The sequence below is a fragment of the Tachyglossus aculeatus genome, chromosome 25 (genome assembly GCF_015852505.1).
Source record: "Tachyglossus aculeatus isolate mTacAcu1 chromosome 25, mTacAcu1.pri, whole genome shotgun sequence".
Taxonomy (NCBI): domain Eukaryota; kingdom Metazoa; phylum Chordata; class Mammalia; order Monotremata; family Tachyglossidae; genus Tachyglossus; species Tachyglossus aculeatus.
The window spans coordinates 1,625,642-1,652,428 of NC_052090.1; the positions used below are offsets into that span (position 1 = coordinate 1,625,642).

General features: G+C 46.3%; 2 protein-coding genes across 5 annotated transcripts in view; both read right to left on the reverse strand.

Moving 5' to 3' along the window:
* Positions 1-17,692, reverse strand: part of KANSL1L (KAT8 regulatory NSL complex subunit 1 like) — a 99,931-nt gene extending 82,239 nt beyond the window's left edge. For all 4 annotated transcript variants that reach the window (XR_005456235.1, XR_005456234.1, XM_038766420.1 and 1 more), the window contains exons 1-2: positions 17,659-17,692; positions 7,855-8,965 (exon numbers count right to left, since the gene is read on the reverse strand). Coding sequence is in view for 2 of the 4 variants with exons in the window: in XM_038766420.1 (XP_038622348.1) it covers positions 7,855-8,957 (1,103 nt within the window). In the remaining 2 variants the exon portion in view is untranslated. The remainder of the gene's footprint in view (positions 1-7,854; positions 8,966-17,658) is intronic.
* A 2,642-nt stretch (positions 17,693-20,334) lies between these two features.
* ACADL (acyl-CoA dehydrogenase long chain) overlaps positions 20,335-26,787 on the reverse strand; it is a 44,338-nt gene continuing 37,885 nt past the window's right edge. Inside the window, exons 10-11 of the mRNA XM_038766434.1 lie at positions 24,773-24,859; positions 20,335-21,167 (exon numbers count right to left, since the gene is read on the reverse strand). Of these exons, the coding sequence (XP_038622362.1) occupies positions 21,074-21,167; positions 24,773-24,859 (181 nt within the window). The 3' untranslated portion in view covers positions 20,335-21,073. The remainder of the gene's footprint in view (positions 21,168-24,772; positions 24,860-26,787) is intronic.

Here is a 26,787-nt window from a genome sequence, read left to right on the forward strand (position 1 = left end):
AACTTCTGTGCAGGGAGAAGAGCAGGCTGCTGGAAGCTCACAGAAAGTCAATCAACCAGTATTTATTGAGCACTTAATGTACACAAAGTACTGTACTACATGCTTGGGAGGGTACAGTATAACAGAGTCAGACACGTTTCCTGCCCACATTGAGTTTACAGTCTGAAGGGGAAGGCAGATGTTAATATAAATGAATAAATGTCGGCTAGGGTCACGAGTGCTGTGGAGCCGAGGGAGGGATGGAAAAAGGGAGCAAATCCAAGTGTGAATTTTTGTAGAGAAGGAGTGGAAGAGAAGTCACACCTCCAAGTCAGTCTACTTGGAGTCAGGTACAGAGCAGGGCCCCGGAAGGCACCCAGTGGGTTTGGGGTCATGTCTATAGGCTGGCGGTTGGCACGCAGGGAGCCATTTAGCAGCCAATTGTAGTTCCACTCTGCACTGCCCTGGGAGGAAGCCACACGGACTAGGAATGCAGACTGCTCCTTCCCAGACAGGGGTTCACGAGGGTGGAAAGATCAATCCTTTCCAACTGTATAAAGGCAGTCATTTGATTTGGGGGTTTTCCACAGGTCATTGTATATAAAAGTTAAAGTCTATCAGTTGTAACTCTCAGCAGAGCCTGGTTTGGGAGCCTCAGGCAATTTTCAGGGCCTCTCATCTAGACCCACTCTTCCACTGTTTAGGGTGAACAGTGCACTTCTAAACGGGGTTGTTCAGAAAGCCGGCATGCTCCCTAATAAATGCTACCAACTTCAGTGACTGAGCAACCACCATGACTACTATTACCATGGTGTCTGTTAAGTGCTTACCACGAGTCAAGCACCGTCTAAGCGCAGGGGAAGACATAACTGAATCAGGGCCTGGTCCCTGTCCCAAATAGGGTTTGCAGTCTAGTTGGAGGAAGAACAGGCATTGACTCTCCATTTTATAGATGGGGAAATGGAGGCACAAAGAAGTTAGGTGACTTGCTCAAGGTCTCAGAGCAGGCAACTGGCAACCTTAATTAGCTTCTAGACTGTGAGCCCGCTGTTGGGTAGGGACCGTCTCTATATGTTGCCAACTTGTACTTCCCAAGCACTTAGTATAGTGCTCCGCATACAGTAAGTGCTCAATAAATACGACTGAATGAATGAACTGGCAGTGATGGGATAAGAGTCTGGGTCCTTTGATACCCAGGACCACACTCTTTTCACCTATGCCACACTGCTCCTCCTTGTTTCCTTGAAATGAATGCCAGCTATCTCTTAATGTCTACTCTCCCCTAGTCACGGGCCTTTTCACACTGAATGGCCCAAAGACAATTCAACCATCTCTTCTGGGTACCACCAGATTATGTTGTTACTGCTGTCATTTATTAAGTTGGAATCGTTCTAATTGCTGACATTTAACTCGCCAACCTCCCCATGACCCCCACCCCTTCATGTCTGCCCACCCCAGTCCTCTCTTTCCACCTCATCTTCCCTAACCCCTCTGCCACCCAACTCCTCCCCTCCCCTTGTCTCCCCTCTCCATAACTGCTGCCAAGTGTGGCCTGTGGGACCCCCAATCCATCATGGGGAAGCTCCCATGCCTCTTTGACCTGCTCCTGTCTCAGTAAGCCTCTCATCTCAGCCTCTTCCTCTCCCACTCTCCCAGACTCACTGGGAAAGAAGAAGGTGTTGGCTTCCTTCTGAATAATAATAATGATGACATTTATTAAGCGCTTTCTATGTGCAAAGCACTGTTCGAAGCCCTGGGGAGGTTACAAAGTGATCAGGTTGTCCCACGGGGGGCTCACAGCCTTAATCCCCATTTTCCAGATGAGGTAACTGAGGCCCAGAGAAGTTAAGTGACTTGCCCAAAGTCACACAGCTGACAACTGGAGGAGCCAGATTTTGAACCCATGACCTCTGACTGCAAAGCCCATGCTCTTTCCACTGAGCCACGCTGCTTCTTGCACCCCAATGCCACTTTTATGCCATCCCACCTCCCCCTCCCCTTTCTTTCCTTTCTTTTGAAGCCCTTATCATCCACCTCTACCATCCCCTCCAGATTCTAGTAGCTGTCATCTACCACCCCCCAGGTCCCACCTCCAACTTCTTTAACCATTTTGATGCCTTTCTCACATTCCTTCTCTCTTTCTCCATACCCACTTTGATCCTTTAGGACTTCAATATCCACATAGATGTTCCTGATGACCCCTCTGCTGCCCGCCTTCTATCACTCCTCAACTCCGCCAACCTCCTGCTCCACCCACTTCCCCCACTCACCAAATTGGATGCACACTCGATTTCATCATCTTTAACCACTACATAATCTCTACCCTGAAATTATATATATATACTACCCTGAGATTATAAAAAAAACTCTGAGAAGCAGCGTGGCTCAGTAGAAAAAGCCCAGGCTTGGGAGTTAGAGGTCATGGTTTCAAATCCCTTCTCCGCCAATTGTCAGCTGTGTGACTTTGGGCAAGTCACTTATCTTCTCTGTGCCTCAGTTACCTCATCTGTAAAATGGGGATTAAGACTGTGAGCCCGTGGGACAACCTGATCACGCTGTAACCTCCTCAGCGCTTAGAAGAGTGCTTTGCACATAGTAAGCGCTTAATGACATCATTATTATTACCCTCACCAACTCTGAAATCCCTCTCTCTGACCACAACCTTCTCACTTGCCTCCTCTCCCACACTCATCCTCCGCATAAATCTGTGCTATTCTCCCCCAGAGACCTAAGATCTCTGGACCCCATCCAACTTTCTCGAGTCATCACGGCCCACTTGGCCTCCATACCCACTCTTGATGACCAAATAGTTGCTCTCAAAACCACCCTCTCTATTCAACTCAACTCGCTCACTCCCCTATCCCTTCGCTGATCTCCTGCCACTAACCCACAGCCCTGGATCACCTGCACAATCTTACTTCTTTGCTCCTGTGCTCGAGCTGCAGAACACTACTGGTAGAAATCGAAATATCAAGCTGACTTTGTCCACTTCAAGTTTATCCTTTCTTGCTTTAACTCTGCCCTCTCCTCTGCCCGGCAGAACTATTTCTCTTCCTTTAATGATACCCATGCCCATCGCCCACACTAGCTGCTCTAGACATTTAACTCCCTCCTCAGGCCCTCTGTCCCTCTTCCCAACCCCGGCCAATCCTTTGCTCCTAATGATCTGGCCATTTGCTTGATTAACAAAATTAACACCATCAGGTATGAACTCCCTAACATCACCCCTGCCCCTCCTCTGTCCTTCCCCTTTCTGGCCCCCACTTCAACTCTCTCATCCTGCGGTATCTCTAATGCGGTTCTCCTGCCTCCTCTCAAATGCCACCCCTTCCACATTCACATCAGACCCCACGAGAAGCAGTGTGGCTCAGTGGAAAGAGCCCAGGCTTTGGAGTCAGAGGTCATGGGTTCAAATCCTGACTCCACCAATTGTCAGCTGTGTGACTTTGGGCAAGTCACTTACTTCTCTGGGCCTCAGTTCCCTCATCTGTAAAATGGGGATTAAGACTGTGAACCCCCCATGGGACAACCTGATCACCTTGTAACCTCTCCAGGGCTTAGAACAGTGCTTTGAACATAGTAAATGCCATCATTAATTATTTCCTTCACACCTTATCAAAACTCTTGTCCCCTCCCTTCTTCCCTCCCTAACAGCCATCTTCAACCTTCACTCTCCAACGGCTTCTTCCCCACTGCCATCACACATGCCCACGTCTTCCCTATCCTAAAAAACAAAGAACCTCCTTCCAGTTATCGCCCCATTTCCCACCTATCATTCCTCTCCAAACTCCTTGTGCTAGTCGTCTACACCCACTGTCTCAAATTCCTCTCCTTGACCCCCTCCAATCTGGCTTCCATCCCCTTCGCTCCACAGAAACTGCCCTCTCAAAGGTCACCAATGACCTCCTTCTTACCAAATTCAAAGGCCTTTATTCCATCCTAATCCTCCTCAACCTCTCAGCTGCCTTTGAAACTGTGGCCTACCCCCTTCTCTTGGAAACATTATCCAAATTTGCCTTCACTGACTCTGTCCTCTCCTGGTTCTCATCTTATCTTTCTGGCCATACATTCTCAGCCTCCTTCACGGGCTCCTCCTCTGCCTCCCCCCGTCAACTGTGGGGGTCCCTCGAGGTTCAGTTCTGGGTCCCCCCCTCTATTTTCCATCTACACTCACTCCCTTGGAGAACTCATTTGCTCCTATGGCTTCAACTACCATCTCTATGCAGAAGATACCCAGATCTACATCTCCTCCCCTGATCTCTCCAGTCTCACATTTCCTCCTGCCTTCATGACATCTCTACTTGGATGCCCTCCCATCACCTCAAACTTAACACATCCAAAACAGAGCTCCTTATCTTCCCACCAATACCCTGTCCTCTCCCTGGCTTTCCCATTACTGTAGATGGCACCATTATCATTCCCGTCTCACAAGCCCTTTGCGTTACCCTTGACTACTCACTTTCATTTAACCCACATTTTCAATCCGTCACCATATCCTGTCAGTTCCACCTTCACAACATCACTAAAATCTGCCCTTTTCTTCTCCATCTAAACTGCTACCATGTTACTATAATCACTGATTCTACCCCGCCTAGATTACTGCATCAGCCTCCTTGCTGACCTTCCAACCTCCTGCTTCTCTCCGCTCCAGTCAATACTTCACTCCGCTGCAAAATGTTCAGGACATGTCACCCCCACCCCCACAAGAATCTCCAGTGGTTGCCTATCCACCTCCGTATCAACAAAAACTCCTCACCATTGGCTTTAAAGCACTCCACCACCTTGCCTCCTCCTACCTCACCTCACTCTCTCCTTCTACAACCCAGTCTGCACGCTTCACTCCTCTGGTGCTAACCTTCTCACTGGGCACCCAACTCACCTGTCCTGCCACCACCCCTGGCCCACATCCTGCCTCTGGCCTTGAACACCCTACCACCTCAAATCCGCCAATTACTGTTCCTGCCCTCAAAGCCTTATTGAAGGCACATCTCCTCCACGAGGCCTTCCCAGCCTAAGCCCCACTTTTCCCCCAACTCCCACTCCCTTCTGCATCACCCTGACTTGCTCCCTTTGCTCTTCCCCCACACAATCCAGCACTTATGTTTATATCTGTAATTTTATTTATTTGTATTGATGTCTCCCTCTAGACCGTGAGCTCGCTGTGGGCAAGGAATGTCACTGTTTATTGTTGTACTGTACTTTCCCAAGCTCTTAGTACAGTGCTCTGCACACAGTAAGTGCTTAATAAATTGAACGAATTTATAGAACAAATGATTCCTCTGGGTATGCATTTGGTGGGGAGGAAGGAGAGGAGGGACAGGGAAGGGGACAAGGAGTGTGGACGGCTCATTAGTACAATGTGCAATAAATTCCAATCAATCAATGGTATTTATTGAGCACTTACTCTGCATAAAGCATGGGAATAAGTGTTTGTACTAAGTGTTCAATACAAGAAGACTGTGTCCTGCTAGTGACACAAGACACACTTTACCCCTTATTCATTGATTTCTGAGCCTTGCTCACCCTGAATCAATCAATCGCATTTATTGAGCACTTACTGTGTGCAGAGCACTGTACTAAGCACTGAATGGCCAAAGGAGGTTTATTATTATATTTTTCTGGGTGCAATGGGCAAATGGACTAGAAATTCTCACCGTATCAGTAATATCGATGACTATGGTCTTGGAACTGAATGACAGCTCTGCTTCTCTTTATTTGGATTGTATTGGAGAACACTGATGCCCAAATTCTCATGTTACCTAATTATTTAGGGCTTTGACATTCCTGAATCAGAAATTTCTTTGTAGGTAAGAGCAGGTAAAAAGTGATCTCTTGCTTTCCTATCTCTGGTTTGCTTTCTGGAGATCAGTATCTTGTTGTAAAAAATAGCTGCTCTTGGTTACACATTATAACCAACCACCTGCTTGGTTGTGCAGGTGAAATTTTTTACCCCCGTGGGACCGACTGTAAAAACTGATGTGTGACCAACAATGCCTTCCTCCTTCTCCTCATGTGTGTACAAGATTACCACTTGCTGTTCACTCTCATAGGCTCCCTATAGACCTCATGACCATTTCAGGGTTTTCCTCTGGGTAAAGCATATGCCTCTCACAAAACACTAATGGTTAATTATTGCCCAGTGGTATAACTAGATCATTTTAACAAACCATTTAAATATACTAAAATTCAGAACTATGCACCATGACAATAAAACCATTAGTTGTGAATTCACATGATGTAATCTTTTCCTCTGTTACCTTATCTCCCTCATTAATTGTAAATTTGTTGAGAGCAGGGATAATAATAGTAATAATTATTATTATTATGATAATAATAAAATTGTGGTATTTGTACAGCACTTACTATATGCCAGGCACTGTACTAAGCACTGGGGTGGATCTCAGCACTTAGAACAGTGCTTGGCACATAGTAAGTGCTAAACAAATACTATTATTAGTATACAAGCAAGTCAGGTTGGAGACAGTCCCAGTCCCATATGGGGCTCCCAGTCAGTCTTCACTTAACAGATGAGGAAACTGAGGCCTAGAGAAGTTAAATGAATGGCCCATCGTCACACAGCAGACAAGCGGGAGAGTCGGGATTAGAATCCAGATCTTCCTGATTCCCAGGCCCGTGCTCTATCCACTTGGCCATGCTGCTGCTTTGAATGTCTTGCATACCCCGAGGAGGTCTATTCATATTAGGCCCACAAAAAAGTGTTCTGAAGATAAGACCTGTAAAGACACTTTCGCTTATGTTCAAAAATGTGCTGACTTGAAATTAAGTTGCTAAACACTGACGTGTTGTTTCTAGAATAAAATTTTAAATTCCCCTGCAAGAACAGCTTTCCTGCTCTGACCTTTTTAAAAAAATAAAGATCAAATCTGAACCTACATGGACTAAACAAACTCCTTCACCCTTTCAGGAAAAAAACCAGCTCGTAGTAATACCAATCAATTGGTGTTACTGACTTAGTGTTTACTGTGTGCAGAGCGGTCTACTAAGTGCCAATACACAACAAGTATAGTGGGATTATTGTGTTCAGTTGTATTTTAAGATGATCCTAAATCATGCTCACAGAAGTGTAAAACTGCTGAAGAAAATATTATGCTAAATCCCCACTCCCCACCCCCAAAAGACCAACCTCAAAATGTGTTGGTCTCAGATCCTGAAATATACCAAACATGCTTCCAAGAAATATTTCAGCCCTCAACATTCAGCAGCCGATAGTTTTTTGGCCATTCAGAAAGCATTGTGAAGCTCAATGGGTACCCCACCCCCCCCACCCCAAACACAAATCCTCTTTTAACCAGGCTTAGCCTCTTTTCCTTGCCTCTCTGCCCATCCCCTCTTAACCCATCAGACCTCACTCAACTTGGCCTTTGGCTGGCTACGACAGGCCCGTTCTCAGATCAAAGCCTTGGGGAGGGGACCTGGACTGTGGTGGTGCTTCGGTTTCGAAGTCCCGGGGCTTGGGTGGGCTTGTCACCTAGTGACACCATCACCCCCAGCAACGGGATGTCACCCACGCTTCCATTCCCAACCCTCCAGCTCGGGTCCAAAGAGGCCTAAAACAAGAGGGATGGCAGCAACCATCCCAAAGGGCTTCGTGTCTCTGCCGCACTGGCCAGTCGGTTTTTCTAGTCCGGAATGGCTATGTCATATATTATGAAAATACCATATAGGCAATTTTTCGCTCCCTGGATAAGTGCAAATTCAAGTGTAAATTCATACATGAACATTTCACTGCAAAGCTGTACGATCTTGGAAAAAATCAGTAACTACCATCATCAAACTGCTGAATTAAAACACCAGAGTTGTTCATTCCTCAAATATCAGGCCCCGCAACAAGTCAAACAATTACTTGGGACTTACGCCGCCGCGTTTTTATTAACCGGCTTTTCATTCCACTCTTCATCCGAGCTGCTGCCGGTTGCCTCAGAGTCCAGATTTTCCTCAACGTGGGACAACAGTCCTGCAGCTGAGAGCACAAACCTCTGGAATTTAGAGGCAGCACTTCTCGCAAAGCCGGTTTTTGGGTCTCTCCAAGAACCATTCTCCACGGTAGATAGGCTGGCTGCTGAATTCACCTCGGTACAACCAGGAAAGCTGAGGTCCCAGGCTCCGGAAGGTTCTCCAGAGGCCTTCAGCTTCTGGAGCTGATGCTTCACACAACACCTCAATTGCTGACCACAGTGTTTAACCACATGCTTGGCCAGGAGCATCTGCAAGTGTTTCTGAGTCCTCTGGGCCTGGGAGAGCAGAACTTTCTGTTTCTTTACACACTGAACTAAACGAGCATTCACCTCCTTCTCTTTCCTAGTGGCAAGGGAGCTCATAATCGAGTCTGGGTGTCCAGGCCAGACTTTCTTTTGGGGACAATGCAATATATTCCTTTGAATTTTGGCATTGGAAGTCTTACTTAGAAACCCGTTGCTTGGGCACCACTTACAGTTTCGTGGCTGTGTTTTGTCTCCACTGTTGACTTTAGTTGCATTTGAAACCAAAGCCCTCTTCACCTCAATCACGCGATGGCACCTTGTTGGCACATCTGATTTGGGCCCCTTGTCGATCAACTCCTCAGACTGGGAGTGACCTATTCTTCTAAACTGAGGGCCGGTGCCATTTTTCAGTCCACTGCAGTAGGGCTCCCCTAATTTCCTTTGCACGCTATTGTTGTCGTAGGTTTTTAAAGAGGAAGGAGAACTCATTAGTAAGGTGGTCTGATACTGATTTGAGGGCTGAAGAGAGCCAAAGGGCTTTAAATTCACCAAATGATTATTGACTCTGGGCTCAGGAGTGGGAAACCTAAATACCGAGCAATTAATCTGCGAGCTGCAATCCTTCTTTGGCATCTCTTCAACAGCTCTCGGACTTGCGGTTTTCAACAGAGCACTGGGTTCCATGGTTTTAGTTGACAAGGAAGATAAGTGGACACCACGTGCCTTTGTTGCTGACTCTCTCAGGGCTGGGGTCATGGTGACTTCTGCAATGAACGAAATAAATAACCACGTTAGGGGACTTTCTTCTGACTGTAACTGTATTTCTCCAGGATTTTTCACATTATCCAAACACGTCATTAGCCCATCAGGGTTGCAGTCAGTGAAATAGATGGCTACTGTATGGCCAGCACGGTTCTAAGTGCTGAGGTAGATAAAGGTTAATCAGGCCAGATACAGTCTCTGTCCCACAAGAGGCTCACATTCTAAGTAGAGGGGAGACCATTTTGCAGTTGAAGAAAGTGAGGCATGGAGAAGTTAAGTGACTTGCCCAAGGTCACAGAGCAGGTGAGTGGCAGGGTCGGAATCAGAAGCCAGTTCCTCTGGCTTTCAGGCTTGAAAGCAGCGGAGCTCAGAGGAAAGAGCACAGGCTTGGGAGTCAGAGGTCATGGGTTCCAATCCCAGCTCTGCCCCTTGTCAGCTGTGTGACTTTGGGCAAGTCACTTCACTTCTCTGTGCCTCATCTGGAAAATGGGGGTTAAGACTGTGAGCCCCATGTAGGACAACCTGATTACCTTGTATCCCCCCAGCGCTTAGAACAGTGCTTAGCACATAGTAAGTGCTTAACAAATACAATCATTATTATTATTATTATTGAAAGCACTCAGTGAGCTTGCCCCTTTCTAGCTTACCTCACTGATCTCCTAATACAGCCCAGCCCACACAATTTGGTCCTCTAGCTCCAGTTTACTGAGCCCAAACTCATCTCTCTCACTGCCCGCCCCTTTCCAACACCCTCCCTATAGCCTAGGACTCCCTCCCCCTCTGTATATGCCAAACCACCACACTCTCCACCTTCAAAACCTTATTAAGGTCACACCTCCTCCAGGAGGCCTTCCCCGATTGAACCCTCTCTGGCCCAGTTCCTCTCTCATCTGTGTCGTCTATGCACTTGGAACTGCATTCTCAACAGTTATATACCTAGCTTTAAATGCATATTTTAATTTTTAATTCTTATTAATGTCTGTCTCCTCTCTAGTCTGTAAGCCCATTGTGGGCAGGGAATGTGTCTACCAACTCTGCTGCATTCTCCCAAGTGGTTCAGTACAGTTCTCTGCATACAGTACGCGCTCAATCAATGCCATTGACGAGGATGATGATAAACATGAAAAAAATTGCTGCCTTCAAATGGTACACCTCACGTTCATAAAAACATCAATATTGTAAAAAGGGAAGCACAGGAGAATGAAGAAAAAGCTGAATGGGGGGCAAAATGGAGGCAGAGGGGTTAAAAACAGGCCAAGGGAAAAAAGCCAGTCACTGGAGTCCTGGATCCTGCTCTGATGGTTCCCTCTGCCCCAGGGTTCACCATCCTCCTAAGTGTATGTTGTATTTTCATTCATTCATTCATATTTATTGAGTGCTGTGTGCAGAACACTGTACTAAGTGCTTGGGAGAGTACAATACAACAATATACACATTCTCTTCTCAGAGCAAGTTTACAGTCTAGAGTGGGCGGAGACAGACATAACTATAATTAAAATACATAATTGTACATAAGTTCTGTGGGTCTGGGAGGGGGGAAGAACAATGCAGAATGCAGTGAGAGAGGAGGAAAGGGGAGCTTAGTCAGGGAAGGTCTCTTGGAGGAGACATGTCTTCAATAAGGTTTTGAAGTGGGGGAGAGTAACTCTGTCAGATTTGAGGAGGGAGGACACTCCAGGCCAGAGGCAGGATGTGGGCGAGGGGTAGGTGGTGAGATAGATGAGATTGAGGCAAAGTGAGAAGGTTAGCATTAGAGGAGCGAAGGATGAGGGCTGGTTAGTAGTAGGCGAGTAGTGAGGTGAGGTAAAAAGGTACAGGGTGATTGAGTGCTTTGAAGTCTGGAGTAGGGAGAGACAGGAGGGAGGTCAGCAAAGAGGCTGATGCAGTAATCCGGGTGGGATAGGATAAGCGATTGTATTAACGTGATAGCAGTTTGGACGGAGAAGAAAGGGCAGATTTTAACGACGTTGTGAAGGCGGGGCCGACAGGATTTAGTGATGGATTGAATACGTGGGTTGAATGAGAGAGAGGAGTCAAAGATAATGCCAAGGTTACCGGTTTGTGAGACAGGAAGGATGCCATCTCCAGTGATGGGAAAATCAGGGGGAGGACATAGTTTGGGTGGGAAGATGAGGAGCTCTGTTTTGGACTTGTTGAGCTTGAGGTGATGGGAGGACATCCAAGCAGAGATGTCTTGAAGACAGGAAGAAATGCAAGACTGGAGAGAGGGAGAGAGATCAGGGCTGGAGATGTAGAAGAAAAGCTGAGAATGAAGGAAAAGCTGAAAAGGAGGCAAAATGGGGGCAAAGGGGTTAAAAACAGACCAAGGTAGTAGTTGAAGCCATGGGAGTGAATGAGTTCTCCAAGGGAGTGGGAGTAGATGAAGAAAAGAAGGGGACTCAGAACTGTACCTTGAGGGACACCCATAGTTTGGGGGTGGGAGGCAGAGGAGGAGCCCATGAAGGTGACTGAGAATGAATGGCCAGAGAGATAAGAGGGGAGAATCAGGACAGCATCAGTGAAGCCAAGGTTAGCTAATATTTCCAGGAGGTGGTCGAAAGTGTCAAAGGCAGCTGAGAGGTTGAGTAGGATTAGGATGGAGTAGATGCCATTGGATTTGGCAAGGAGATCATTGATGACCTTTTAGAGGGCAGTTTCTGTGGCTGAAGGGGACGGACACCAGATTGGAGGGGGTCAAGGACAGAATTGGAGGAGGAGAATTTGGGAGAGTGGGTGTAGACAACTCGCTCAAAGAGTTTAGAGAGGAATGGTAGGCGGGAGATGGGGCGATAACTGGAGGGAGCTGTGGGGTCAAGGGAGGGTTTTTTTTAGCTTAGGGGAGACGTGGACATGTTTGAAAGCAGTGGGGAAGAAGCCTTTGGAGAGCAAACGGTTGAAGATGGCTAATAGAGAGGGGGGCAAGGGTTTTGATAAGGTGTGAAGGAATGGGGTCCAATGCGCAGGTGGAGGGGGTGGATTTTGAGAGGAGGCAGGAGATCTCCTCTACAGATATTGAGGAGAAGGATGGGACAGTTGAAGAGGGGGTGGAAGGAGGAAGGGACTCAGGAGGGGCAGGGGAAATTTTAAGGGAGAACACATCTTGTAATGTTGACTTTCTTAATAAAGTAGGTGGCTAGGTCACTGGGGGCAAGGGAAGCGGGACACAGGGGAGATGGGGGACCTGATGAGGGAGTTAAATGCCTGGAACAACTGATGAAGGTAATGGGCCTGGGTGTCAATAAGGATGGGAAAATAATTTTGCGGGGCAGAGGGAGAGGGCAGAGTTAAAGAATGCAAGGATAAATTTGAAGTGGACAAAGTCAGCCTGATATCTAGATTTCCGCCAGCAGCACTCTGTGGCTCATGCGCAACAGCGAAGGAAGAGGACTGTGCAGGTGATCAAGGGCTATGTGTTAGTGGCACAAGATCGATGAAGGAAAACGAAGCAAATGAGTTCAGTATTCATTCACCCATTCACTCAAATCGTATTTACTGAGCGCTTACTGTGTGCAGAGCACAGTACTAAGCACTTGGAAGGTACAATTCAGCAATAAAGAGAGACAATCCCTGACTACGCTGGGTTTATAGTGTGTGTGGGGCGGGGGAGAGTAGAGAGGGTGGTGTTGAGAGCGCTAAGTGGGGCACGATGAGTTGAGAAAAGTGGATGAGGTCAAAAGATCGGATGTCTCTGTGGGGGAATAGTAGGGATTTATGGGGAGGAGGTATGTGGGAGAGAAGGCAAGTGAGGAGGTTATGGTTAGAGAGAGGAAATTCAGAGTTGGTGAGGGTAAAGATTATACAGTGGTTAGAGATGATGAGATCGAGTGTGTGTCCAAGTTGGTGAGTGGGCAAAGTGGGGTAGAGCAGGAGGTCAGTGGAGCTGAGGAGCGATAGAATGCGGTCAGCAGAAGGGTCAGCAGGAACTTCTACATGGATACTGAAGTCCCCAAGGATCAATGTGGGCATGGAGAAAGGAAGAAGAAATGTGATAGGAGGATCAAGAAGTTGCAGGTGGGACCTGGGGGGCAGTAGATGGCGGTTACTATAATTTGCGGAGCACTCATCATAATCTAGGCACTGTCCCTTCTAGAGAGGCAGGCTAAGGCTACAGGCCTCCCCTTCCGCCATCCCAGCCAGGCTCCCCCCAGCTCTGGTGGTCCTGGGGCCTGTAAACCGGAAGAGGGATGGGCCTTGGCAAGGATGTGAATTTTGAAAAAAATAAAATTAAGAAAATGTTCAAAGAAGTACCAGTCTCTGGTGGAGGAGGGGAGACTGTGGGGGGAGACCCTGGATGAGGGGGAGAACAGGGAAACATTTTTAAAACCGCAGTGGTAAGGGGAGGGAAAGGTAAAGTGGGGTGGGGAGGTGAGAGAGGAAGGGATTAAAGCAACATGATAGTTTCTGGGGAAGGCAGAGCCAGCCCAGCTGCTGAACTTCTTCTAAGACTAGCTGGAATTAAGACATCACAGGTTATTCTAGAAAATTGCACCAGCACTCTTTCTGAGAAAGTTACACTTAGTTGACCTCATTTTCCTGGGAGGTTTCATCCCGATAAAAATGATAAACTTCTTCAGGGAACAATGTCACCCCCAAAATCTGAGTAACATTTTTTCAGATGAGGTGCAGAGTCAAAAAACTGAATCCCATTACAAGCCAAGGAAAATTAAGTTAGGAAAATAAGACATGTTATAATCTCTCTAACTCTGAATTCTAAATCCCCGCCTGCAACTGTACCCAGGGAACAGCCCTTATATTCAGATGCATCGTTGTCAAGGCTTATTTTGTGTCTACATCTCAAATAGACTTCTGCTTGTTTCGATCTGATCTTTAATCTGGATTTTTAAGAAGCCTGAACAGCTGGAAGCGTCATTGGATTTAGTATTAAAAAGTCTGCTCCCATTGTCAACCGAGAATATTTGGCAAAACTTTTGCTTTCCTTCTGTTGCCTAGATATAATGGAACAGTTGTGAAGCCAATATTTACCATACGGGCTTTGACACACTGATTTGTATATGTTTTGTTACTAAGTGTCTGTCTCACAAACACCAAATAATTTTGGGGAATGTTTTGCAAAATATGTTGGAAGCCAGCCATTTTGGAAAACTTCCTTCCGTCTGATTGTTCAGACTGCTGTCTCTGCTCCTGAGAAAAGATGAATTTTTTTTTAAAAAAAAGCTCGTAAATATTTGTTAAGCACTTACTATGTGCCAAGCACTGCTCTAAGCACTGGGGTAGTTAGAAGGTAACGGGGTTAGAAACGGTCCCTGACCCAGATAGGGCTCACAAGCTTAATCCTCACTTTACAGATGGGGTAATTGAGGCACAGAGAAGTTAAGTGACTTCCCCAAGGTCACAAAGCAGAAAAGTGGCAGGGCTGGGATTACATCTCAGGTCCTCTAACTCCCAGTCCCCTACTCTTTCCACTAGGCCAAAATGCTTCTTGATCATTCGATAGATATATAGGCTATATAATGTGGTATAGTTCACGGGAGGGAAAGGAGAAATGAAGCTGTGAAACACACACCGCTTTGTTTATTTGGTCTACCTTCTACTATCGCTGTTGGTTGCGGTTGATGGTATTTGTTAAGCACTTATTATGTGCCAGTTACTATTCTAAGCGCTGGGGTAGGTACAAGCTAATCAGGTTGGATGCAGTCCATGTCCTACATGGAGCTCACAGTCTTCTTCCCCATTTTACAGATGAGGGAACTGAGGCACAGAGAAGTGAAGAGATCTGTCCAAGGTCACACAGCGGACAAGTGGCAGAGCTGGGATTAGAATCCAGGTCCTCTGATTCCCAGGCCCATGAACTGCCAGCAGCCTCCACTTAACAACGGAGAGGCCGTGAAGTCTAGTGGTTAGAACACAGGCTGGGGAGTTAGAAGTATCTAGGTTCTAATTCCGGCTTTGCCGCTTTTCTGCTCTGTGACCTTGGACTAGTCACTTAGCTTCTCTGTGCCTCAATTCCCTCATCTGTAAAACGGGAATTAAGCTCCAGATGGGACACGGACTGTGTTCATCCTGATTAGCTAGTAGCTACCTAGTGCTTAGTATAGTGCCCGGCACAGAGTAAGCACTAAACTACCACAAAAAAATTAGGAAGGACTGTGGCCTAGTGGAAAGAGCACAGGCCCGGGAGTCAGGGCAGCCGAGTTCTCACCCTGGTTTGTCTCTCTTCTGCTGTGGGATCTTGGGCAAGTCATTTAACTTCTCTGTACTCTGTTCGGTCATCTGGCAAATTGAGGGGCCTTAATACGAGTTCTCGCTTTCCCTTAGACTCTGAGCCCCATATGGAAAAGGGACAGTGTCCACCCTTTTGATGACCTTTATCGATCCCAACACTTGGTGCATAGCATGTGCTTAAAAACTACCAGTACTGTTATTAATTTCATTCATTCAGTCGTATTTATTGAGCACTTACTGTGTGCAGAGCACTATACTAAGCGCTTGGGAAGTACAAGTTGGCCACACACAGAGACGGTCCCTACCCAACAGCGGGCTCACAGTCTAGAAGGGGGAGACAGACAACAAAGCAAAACATATTAACAAAATAAAATAAATAGAATAGTAAATATGTACAAGTAAAATAAATAAATTTAATAACCACAAAATTATGGGGGGCGGGACTATTTTGAAACGGAAGCCAGACCCTCTGCTGTTTCTCTGGGGTTTGTCTCATCAAACTAATTAACTCCTTAATTAAATTCCCAGGCTTTATTATTATTATTTTTGTTACACTTGGGCACTTACTCTGTGCTCAGCCCCAGGGTAGATAAAAGCATGGCCTAAGTAATAATAATAGTAATAATGATGGCATTTGTTAAGCACTTACTATGTGCAAAGCACTGTTCTGAGTGCTGGGGGGGATAGAAGGTGATCAGGTTGTCCCACGTGGGGCTCACAGTCTTCATCCCCATTTGACAGATGAGGTAACTGAGGCTCCGAGAAGTTAAGCGACTTGCCCAAAGTCACACAGCAGACATGTGGTGGAGCTGGATTCGAACCCATGGCCTCTGACTCCAAAGCCCGGGCTCTTTCCACTGAGCCACGGTAAGTGGCAAGAACTTGGGCTTGGGCATCAGAGGTCATGGGTTTTAATCCCAGATCTGCCACAGGTCTGCTGTGTGACCTCGGGCAAGTCACTTCACTGGGCCTCAATTACCTCATCTGTGAAATGGGGGTTAAGATCTGTGAGCTCCACTTGGGATCACTTGATTACCTCGTATCTACGCCAGTGCTTGGAACAGTGCTTGGGCCCATAGTAAGAGCTTGACCAATACAGTAGTTATGATTATTATAACTCAGTTGGACCCGGTTTAAGTTGGCACATAGTAAGTGCTTGACCAACACCGTAGTTATGATTATTATAACTCGGCTGGACACGGTTTAAGTTGGCACATAGTAAGTGCTTGATCAACACCATAGTTATGATTATTATAACTCGGCTTGACACGGTTTAAGTTGGCACATAGTAAGCGCTTGACCAGTACTGTAGTTATGATTATTATAACTCGGTTGGACATGGTTTAAGTTGGCACATCGTAAGCGCTTGACCAGTACCGTAGTTATGATTATTATAACTCGGTTGGACATGGTTTAAGTTGGCACACAGTAAGCGCTTGACCATAGTTATGATTATTATAACTCGGTTGGACCCGGTTTAAGTTGGCACATAGTGAGTGCTTGACCAATATCGTAGTTATGATTATTGTAACTCAGTTGGACACGGTATAAGTTGGCACATAGTAAGCGCTTGACCAATACCGTAATTATGATTAATATAACTCGGTTGGACCCGGGTTAAGTTGGCACATGGTAAGCCCTTGACCAATACCGTAGTTATGATTATTATAACTCGGTTGGACCCGGTTTAAGTTGGCACATATTAAGCACTTGACCAGTACCATAGTTATGATTATTATTGCTCGGTTGGACACGGTTTAAGTTGGCACATGGTAAGCGCTTGACCAATACCGTAATTATGATTAATATAACTCGGTTGGACACGGTTTAAGTTGGCACATGGTAAGCCCTTGACCAATACCGTAGTTATGATTATTATACCTCGGTTGGACATGGTATAAGTTGGCACATAGTAAGCGCTTGACCAGTACCGTAGTTCTGATTATTATAACTCGGTTTAAGTTGGCACATAGTAAGCGCTTGACCAATACCGTAGTTATGATTATTAGAACTCGGTTTAAGTTGGCACATAGTAAGCGCTTGACCAAAACCGTAGTTATGATTATTATAACTCGGTTGTACACGGTTTAAGTTGGCGTGATTAGGCTACCCCGCCCCCCCCTCCATTCTCCAGATGAGATAACCGAGATCCAGAGAGGCCAAGTGACTTGTCCAAGGTCCCAGAGCAGACAAGTGGGAGGGGCGGGATGAGCAGCCAGGTCCTCGGCCTCCCGGGCCGGTCCTTTTTACACTAAAGCCACGAGTTTTTGTGGTAAATTTGCACATTGGCTCTCCGGCCGGAGCGGGACCAGGGCGTTAGAACCAAGTTAAGGCACCTCGTGCCGCCACCGCGGGAGCGGGCGGGAGGTTTCTGGCGGTTGGGGCGGGCGGGCGGGAGGCCAACAGTCGGGCCCTCCCTCCGTCCGTCCCTCCCTCCGTCCGTCCCTCCCTCTCGCTCGCTCGCTCGCTCCCCCGGCCCCCTCAGCCCCGCTCCCCGGCGGCCCGCACTCGCCTCGCCGCCGTCCGGTCCGGTCCGGTCCAGTCCAGTCCGATCCGGTCCGGTCCGGTGGGGTGGGGGTGGGGCCGCTCCCGGCTCTGGTCCCGGAGCCGCTCCTCCCCAGGCCACCGCCCCGCGGTCTAACAGCCGCACGCCCTCCCTTCAAGGGATGGAATCCCACTGGGGGGGCGGGGCCGGGAGGGGGCGGGGCGAGGCGCGGGGACGGCCAATAGCAGTCCGGGAGGGGCAGGAGCATGCAAATGAGGGGGCGGGCGGCGCGGGGACGGCCAATAGCAGTCCGGGAGGGGCAGGGACATGCAAATGAGGGGGCGGGCGGCGCCCCTAGCTGGCTCGCGCTCGGCCCCGAGCCTGCCTAACAATAATAATAATAATGTTGGTATTTGTTAAACGCCTACTATGTGCCAAGCGCTGTTCTAACCGCTGGGGTTGATACAAGGTGATCAGGTTGTCCCACGTGGGGCTCACAGTCTTCATCCCCATTTTACAGACGAGGGAACTGAGGCCCAGACAACTTAAGTGACTTGCCTAAGGTCATACAGCTGACATAATAATAACAATGGCATTTATTAAGCGCTTACTATGTGCACTGTTCTAAGCGCTGGGGAGGTTACAGTGTGATCAGGTTGTCCCACGTGGGGCTCACAGTCTTAGTCCCCATTTTACAGGTGAGGTCACTGAGGCACAGAGAAGTTAAGCGACTTGCCCAAAGTCACACAGCTGACAATTGGCAGAGCTGGGATTTGAACCCATGACCTCTGAATCCAAAGCCCGGGCATTTTTCCACCGAGCCACGCTGCTTCTCATGTGGCAGAGTCGGGATTCGAACCCATGACCTCTGACTCCCCAGCCCGTGCTCTTTCCACTGAGCCACGGTGCTTCTCTAATACACTGCCGGGCATGTAGTAAGCGCTTAACATGCACTTAATAATAATAATAATGGTATTTGTTAAGCGCTTACAATGTGCAAAGCACTGTTCTAAGCGCTGGGGAGGTTACAAGATGATAAGGTTGTCCCACCGAGGGCTCAGTTTTAATCCCCATTTTATAGATGAGGTAACTGAGGCCCAGAGAAGTTATGTGACTTGCCCAAAGTCACACAGCTGACAGTTGGTGGAGCCGGGATTTGAACCCATGACCTCTGACTCCAAAGCCCGGGCTCTTTCCACTGAGCCATGCTGCTTCTCCACTTCTAATGCTACTACTATTATTATTATTTTTATTATTGTTTTGTTTTGTTGTCTGTCTCCTCCTTCTAGACTGTGTTGGGTAGGGCCCATCTCTGTATGTTGCCGACTTTTACTTTCCAAGCGCTTAATACAGTGCCCCGTGCACAGTAAGCGCTCAATAAATATGATTGAATGAATGACTCCAGAAATTTGTCTCTCACCAGGCTAAGGCAGGCTGCCCCCGGCCCAACACACCCAAAGTCGGAAACTGTCTTCATTAGGAGTCTGCCGGCCTCCCCCTGCTTGTGTCCATGCTGGGCATTCAAACCAGTTTGGGTCTCAATAATAATAATGATGGCATTGGTTAGGCATTCAAACCAGTTTGGGGGCTCTTAATAATAATAATGATGGCATTGGCTAGGTGCTTACCATGTGCGAAGCACTGTTCTAAGCTCTGGGGAGGATACAAGGTAATCAGGTTGTCCCACATGGGGCTCACAGTCTTAATCCCTATTTTACAGATGAGGTAACTGAGGTCCAGTGAGTGACTTGTCCAAAGTCACACAGCTGACAAGTGGTGGAGCCGGGATTAGAACCCATGACCTCTGAGAGACTCCCAAGCCCAGGTTCTTTCCACTGAGCCACGCTGCATCTCTTCTTCTTGGATCCCTAATCCCAAAGCCTTCTGACGTAGTTATAGCATTGAAGAACATATCTCTCCAAGGTCAACTGTATTTTTTTATAGTATTTGAGTGCTTACTAGGTGTCAGGTACTGTACTAAGCGCAGGGATAGATGCAAGTTTATCACGTTGGACACAGTCCCTGTCCCTCGTGGGGTTCACTGTCTTAATCCCCATTTTACAGATGAGGGAACAGAGGCTTAAAGCAGTGAAGTGACTAGCTCAAGGTCCCACACAGTAGACAAGTGACGGCTCAGGGATTAGAACCCAGGTCCGTGCTCTATCCACTAGGCCATGCTTGTGAAAGCAGACTTTCCTTTTCTAATTGAGCCGAAAGCCCCCTTTCCAAAGTGCAGGTCACGAGTAACAGTGTTGCAAATCTTGAAAAAGACAAGCCGGGTACATGGCACTACCACTTGGTGCCCATGGAAAAACAAGGCCAGATACCAAGTTCCTCTAGAACAAATTTTTCACGTGTTTCACAGCAGAGATCAAGACCCAAATCAACCGAATCTCAATTAGTAACCACAGAGTCAAGTAGAGCAAGCAGGGGCTTGAGGCTAAATTCATGGCCTCTTGGAGATGTGCCTTCAATAAGGCTTTGAAGATGGGGAGAGTAATTTAGAGGGAGAGATCATTACTACTGTATCCAGCAGGATAACCTTCCGAGGACTCCTCTGAACATTCTCTTGCGAGACTAAGAATACTGGGCTGAATTCTTGGTCTGAGCTCTTAGATAATGAGAACGTTCAACAGTTTGCACTCGGTTTTGCAGTGACACCACATTTGGGTTTTAAAAGGTAAAAAAGAAAAGGACTCTTCCTTCATTTGAAAATGCTTTATTCAATAGTTCACCAACATATGCAAAGAAAGGGTACCCTGAAACAAGGTCAATTATTTACAAATCAAATGAATGGTTCAGTTTTCAAACTGGGAATGAGAATTCTCAATGTGTGAGTCACTCTTTTGGCAAACATGAAGCAAACCAAAGTTAAGAAAACAGTTTCCAGTGGATGTTCTTCCAATAAGCATGTCATTGACATAAGAATCAGCGATCAGACCAGGCCTCCCTAACTAAAGTGAAAAACTGTGGCAAGTGTATGAAAAGTTAAGGCAACTTTAATTTTCCGCTTTCGTTTGGCTGCAGAGACCTAGTCACGGGGCCTACGGCATTTAAAGTGAGCTTACCATGATCGGTGATGTTGATGTCAGTCTAAAAAGACCCGCAACTCTTTTGGGAAATAAGCAAAAATTAAGTATTTCAGGATTTTTAAATGAAAAATTTAATCAAAGATTCTTTTTAGCACTTCAGAGATAATTAGCACTTCTGGAATCTTAGAATGGATCATCATTTTATCTTACTCATTTATATTCCTACGATTAAGAAGGATTAAGATTCCTAGGATTAAGATTCCAACTGAGTTGTCCTGAATCACGTCTTTTTCTCTGATGGTTAGCTTCCCTATTCAAATCATGTAAGTAACTTTTCCTTTCAGATTGCATCAAATCTAGAGATTTAAATACCCATCGGTGGTGACCAAATTCCAGATGGGCCAAAAACCCTACTTGTCCCGCACAATCTCTCTGGCAATCAGCTCCTTCATGATTTCGTTGGTCCCTCCATAAATTGGCTGAACACGGGCATCCACATAGGCTCTACATGGACCAGAAGTGGGAGAGAGTGAGAGAGAGAGAGAGAGAATATGTCAAAGACGTGATTTAGAAACAGAATTATGTTTCCAAATGAAGCAAGGATAATTATTTCAATTCCACCCTCACCAGCTAGGCAGAAGCAGAAACTTTTTTTATGGTATTTGTTATGCACATATTATGTGCCAGGCACTGTTACTAAGCGCTAGGAAAGATATAAGCTAACCAGGCTGGACATAGTCCATGTCCCATGTGGGACTCACAGCCTTAATCCCCATTTTGCAGATGAAGTAACTGGCACAGAGAAGTTACACAACCTGCTCAAGGTCACACAACAGACAAATGGAGGAGGGTAATTAGAACCCAGGTCCTTCTGATCCTATGCCTGTGCTTTATCCATTAGGCAATGCTGCATCTCTCTCTTTTGAAGACCAAGGCACTTGTATTTCCCAAGTTTCAAACCTCTCAGAATCTGCACAGTTTGCTCCCAATTTTGGTATCACTCTAGACTGTAAGCTCCTTGAAGGCAGGGAGCTTGCCTACCTACTCCGTTATACTACACTCTTCCAGGAACTTACCACAGTGCTGTTCACAGTCAGCCTAATAAATATGATTGACTGATCAATCTTAGGAACTTAATTTGTGAAGTCACAAACTGCAAATTTACTAAGCCTGTTAGAATGCATTTATTACAAGCAATACCGAGTTTCAGTACTAAATTGGAAATGCAAAAAAGAAAAGCAGTCAATTCCCCTCACATTGTGCTTTTTGGATAAAAGCAAAATTCAACCACTTTTCAGAAGAGAAAAACGAAATAAAGCTCTATACCCTAATGGAAACTTTCAAGCCAAGATGAAGCTTATTCTCTAATAGGTCGCTGGGCTCAGTGTGAATTTCTCTGAATATATAGGAGAATACAGGGGTAATATCCCTAATGATTCTTTAAAGATATTATTACAGTGTTCTCGCATTTGCAGATAATGCTGCAAAGTTGGGGAAGCAGCATGGCTTAGTGGAAAGAGTACAGGACCAGGAGTTAGAGAACCTGGGTTCTAATTCTGACTCTGCCGCTAGCCTTCTGTGTGACCTCAGGCAAGTCATTTAAGTTCTCTGTGCCTCAGTTACCTCTGTAAAATGGTGATTAGGATTGTGAGTTTCATGAGAGACAAAGACTGTGCCCAACCTTGTACGTACCCTGGCACGTACAATGACTGGCACTGAGTAGGTACTTAACAAATACCAGTTTAAAAAGTTTAAATTAATGGTAATTACCATTTAAAAAAAAGTTTACCTTGGCTGTTTGAAATATTAATGCCCTTTACATGGGACATGGTACTTCATTTAACAGTCTTTCCTGGGAACTAGTTTAGCGCACCAGTCAAGGTACAGAACCACCACGAGAAAGCAGCATGAGCTACTGCACAGAGCATGGAGTCTGTGAGTCAGAGGACCTGGGCTCTAATCCTCAAAAATCCTTAAAGGTTCCCCTCCTCAAAAATCTGCAGTGGTTACCTATCCAGTAAGCGCTTAATAAATACAACTGAATGAATGAATTTGTGAATAATCCTGGCTCTGCCGCTTGTTTGCTCTCTGACCCTGGGCAAGTCACCATTAACTGAATGGGTTCACTCATTCAATCATGCTTATTGAGCGCTATGATCAGACCACTATACTAAGCACCTGAGAGAGTACAACACAACCGTAAACAGATACATCCCCTGCCTAAAACAAGCTTATGGTCTAGAAGGGAAGGAGACATTAATATAAATTAATTACAGATATGTACGTAAGTGCTGTGGGGCTGGGAGGGGGCATGAATAAAGGGAGCAAGTCAGGGTGATACACAAGGGGGTTGGAAGAAGAGGAAAGGAGAGCTTAGTCAGGGAAGGCCTCTTGGAGGGGGTGAGCCTTCAATAAGGCTTTGAAGCAGGGGAGAGCAATTGTAAGATTTGAGAAGGGAGGACATTCCAGGCCAGAGGCAGGATGGGGTGAGAGATCGGTGGCAAGATAGACGCGATCAAGGTACAGTCAGAAGGTTAGCATTGGAAGAGCAAAGTGTGCGGGCTGCGTTGTAGCAGGAGAGTAGCGAGATAAGGTAGGAGGGGGCAAGGTGACTGAGCGCTTTAAAGCCAATGGTGAGGGGTTTTTCTTTGATGCAGAGGTGAATACGCAACCACTGGGGTTTCTGAGGAGTGGGGAAACATGTCCTGAACATTTGTGCAGAAAAATGATCCCGCCAGCAGAGTTAACTTTGGACTGGAGTTGGGGGAGACAGAGAGTCAGCAAGGACACTGACACAGTAATCAAGGCGGGACAGGCTAAGTGACCGGATTAACAATCTCCTCCCCTTCTCCACTCAGAATTCCTGACTGCAGGGACAAGAAGGATTAACAGTGGATGCTCACAGAGTTGAAAACATTTCAGGTATCTGATACTCAGTTGTGCAAAATTTTCCTGCAAATCCACACATTTCATAGAGAACCAAAAAGGATAAAAAGGTTCACTTAACTTCTCTGTGCCTCAGTTCCCTCATCTGTAAAATGGAGATGAAGTCTGTGAGCCCCCCGTGGGACAAACTGATCACCTTGTAACCTCCCCAGCGCTTAGAACAGTGCTTTGCACATAGTAAGCGCTTAATAAATGCCATCATTATTATTATTATAAAAAAGGGAATGGGGTGGAACACTGGAACATCCCTCTTCCTTCCTTCAAGGCCCTACTGAGAGCTCACCTCCTCCAGGAGGCCTTCCCAGACTGAGCCCCCTCCTTCCTCTCCCCCTCCTCCCCCCTCCATCCCCCCATCTTACCTCCTTCCCTTCTCCATAGCACCTGTATATATGTATATATGTTTGTACATATTTATTACTCTATTTATTTATTTATTTATTTTACCTGTACATATCTATTCTATTTATTTTATTTTGTCAATATGTTTGGTTTTGTTCTCTGTCTCCCCCTTCTAGACTGTGAGCCCACTGTTGGGTAGGGAGTGTCTCTATATGTTGCCAACTTGTACTTCCCAAGTGCTTAGTACACTGCTCTGCACACAGTAAGCGCTCAGTAAATACGATTGATGATGATGATGATGATGGAATTTTTCTTTGTAAAATCAAAGGGATCACATCAGAACACCGTTTTTGCAAAATTAAAATTAAGGGCTACGGTTTGGATCCATTTTCACATCAAACCTGTTTTCAAGAATGACTTGTCTTTCGGGAATGTACAAACGATATTAAACTTCCCCAATCTGGATTTTTCGAGCACTTATTGTGTGACTTGCACATAATAAGTGCTCGAAAAATCCAGATGATTGATTGTCGTGATATATTTTTCCCCCGTATTATTTCAGTAAAGGTGGTAACAATAGCAAAGATCATAGTGAATCTGCATCTCATTTTCCTACAAAAGAGAAGTATCCTTACAATTCCCAGAATGCAGAATTATAAAGCACTAGGCTCTTTGGGTTTTGCCTCCAGCAATGTTTAACCGCTGCTCTGAACTATGTTTGCAAAGGCTTGGGAGAGACATTCCAGACAAGTTTTTTTGCTAATTTTTAACCAACTAATTTTTAACTAATGATGGAACATTTCTCAGAAAAACATCTTACTCACTTTGCAATTGGATACTCCCACATGTATCCCCATCCTCCGTGGAGTTGCACACACTCATAAGCTACGCTGTTTTGGAGCTCAGAAGCCCTGAAATAGGTCAAAATAAAGGAGAAAACATGACATAATTTATTCTTGCAAGATGGTATAAATTAGTAAACAAGCAATCAGGCAATGAAGCATTCACAATTGTAACTCTATGCCTCAGTTACCTCATCTGTAAAATGGGGATTGAGACTGGGCGCTCCAAGTGGGACAGGGACTGTGTTCAACCCGATTTGCTTGTATCCACCCCAGTGCTTAGAACAGTGCCCGGCACACAGTAAGAGCTTAGCAAATACCACAGTTACTATTACTGTTCTTAGTTGAGAGACGATACAGTAAAACCTAATGAATTCAGAAGCGAACATTAATCATTTCTGATAATATGGCTTAGTATTTCCCCACTGGTTCCTTTCTTTATACTCTCTTACCGCTTCCAGTGGAAGTGCTGCTCGAAAACAGGAAGACTTTACTCAACATGATTGGGGTGGAAGGGGCCCTTTTAGAGGGGAACCTACTCCCCAAGATACCAACAGGCTTCTGTGTTGAAAGACGAGGACATGGATAGAACACGGGCCTGGAAGGTGTAAAGTCACTAGTTCTAATCCCGGCTCTGCCACTTGTCTGTTGTGTGACCTTGGGCAAGTCACTTCACTTCTCTGTGCCTCAGTTACCTCATCTGTAAAATGGGGATGGAGACTGTGAGCCCCACATGGGACAGGGACTCTGTCCAAACCAATTTGCTTATATCCACCCCAGAGCTTAGTACAGTGCCTGGCACATAGTAAGCAGTTAAAGACCACAGCCATTAATTATTATTATTAATAAAAGGGAGAGGTAGACTAAATGGGCCCAATGGGAAATTGACCAGATGCCCCGCTAAGAAAGACACTGTCCACCTACTGGCTGTGCCGTGCCCTTGTCCTAGCAACCAGACACGTGCAGTGGCAAGGCTGATGATTTTTACGTAGTGAGTAACTGATCTGATCGGTCCCTCCAAGCACGTGACACACTAGTGCACACGAAGCCTGTGCAGCGGCTGGTGTGCGCACAGCAGGAAGCGACTGTCAATGCTCTACCCCCTGAGTGAGGCTCACGCAAACCTTGGGAAATAAAACACAAGCTCAAGAGCGGGATAGATGCTCTCTCACCCCAGCAGGCTCTGGCCCTTAAGCTCTGCAGATTGCCGCTTTTGCTGCTGGAATCCAGGCTCTGGGATCCTGGGCCTCTTTCAATCAATCAATCAATCGCATTTATTGAGCGCTTACTGTGTGCAAAGCACTGTACTAAGCGCTTGGAAAGTACAAGTTGGCAACATATAGAGACAGTCCCTACCCAACAGTGGGCTCACAGTTCTAAAAGGGGGAGACAGAGAACAAAACCAAACATACTAACAAAATAAAATAAATAGAATAGGTACGTACAAGTACATGTACTTTCGAACTTTGGGTCTTTCGGCAGAGAGGAGCACTCTACCGAGAGATGTGGCTCTGTGGGAGACCCAGCCAATGAACTCAGCTTCATTTACCGTCACGGGTGTTCCCTTGGTGTTGGATCGCTGCTCTGTACAAAGGGGGGAATGGGAGGAGTCACACGGTTCCGTGGCTAACGGCATTAGCTTACACCGTGGCACCGACAACCTCCTTTAACCAGCGTGAGGAGGAGGAGGAAGCCCGTTAGGAGGCATGGAGTATTTGTGAGGCCGGCTGGAGTCTGTCACCCTCCTGATAGATTTATAGACTGTGCATTAAAGACTAGTGCCAAAGATTTATGAGCATCCTGACTACCCGCTGACATCTTTTCCCTTGCTTCTGGATCCGACCTGATTATTTAGTATTGATCCCAGAGGTTAGTACAGTGTCAGGGACATAGCAAGCACTTAAATACCACAATTATCATCCTACCCTCACTTGTAAGTCTCTGTTGGTGTGTACATTCAGACTTGGGAGCATTGCTAGTCTTTATGACTCTAACTG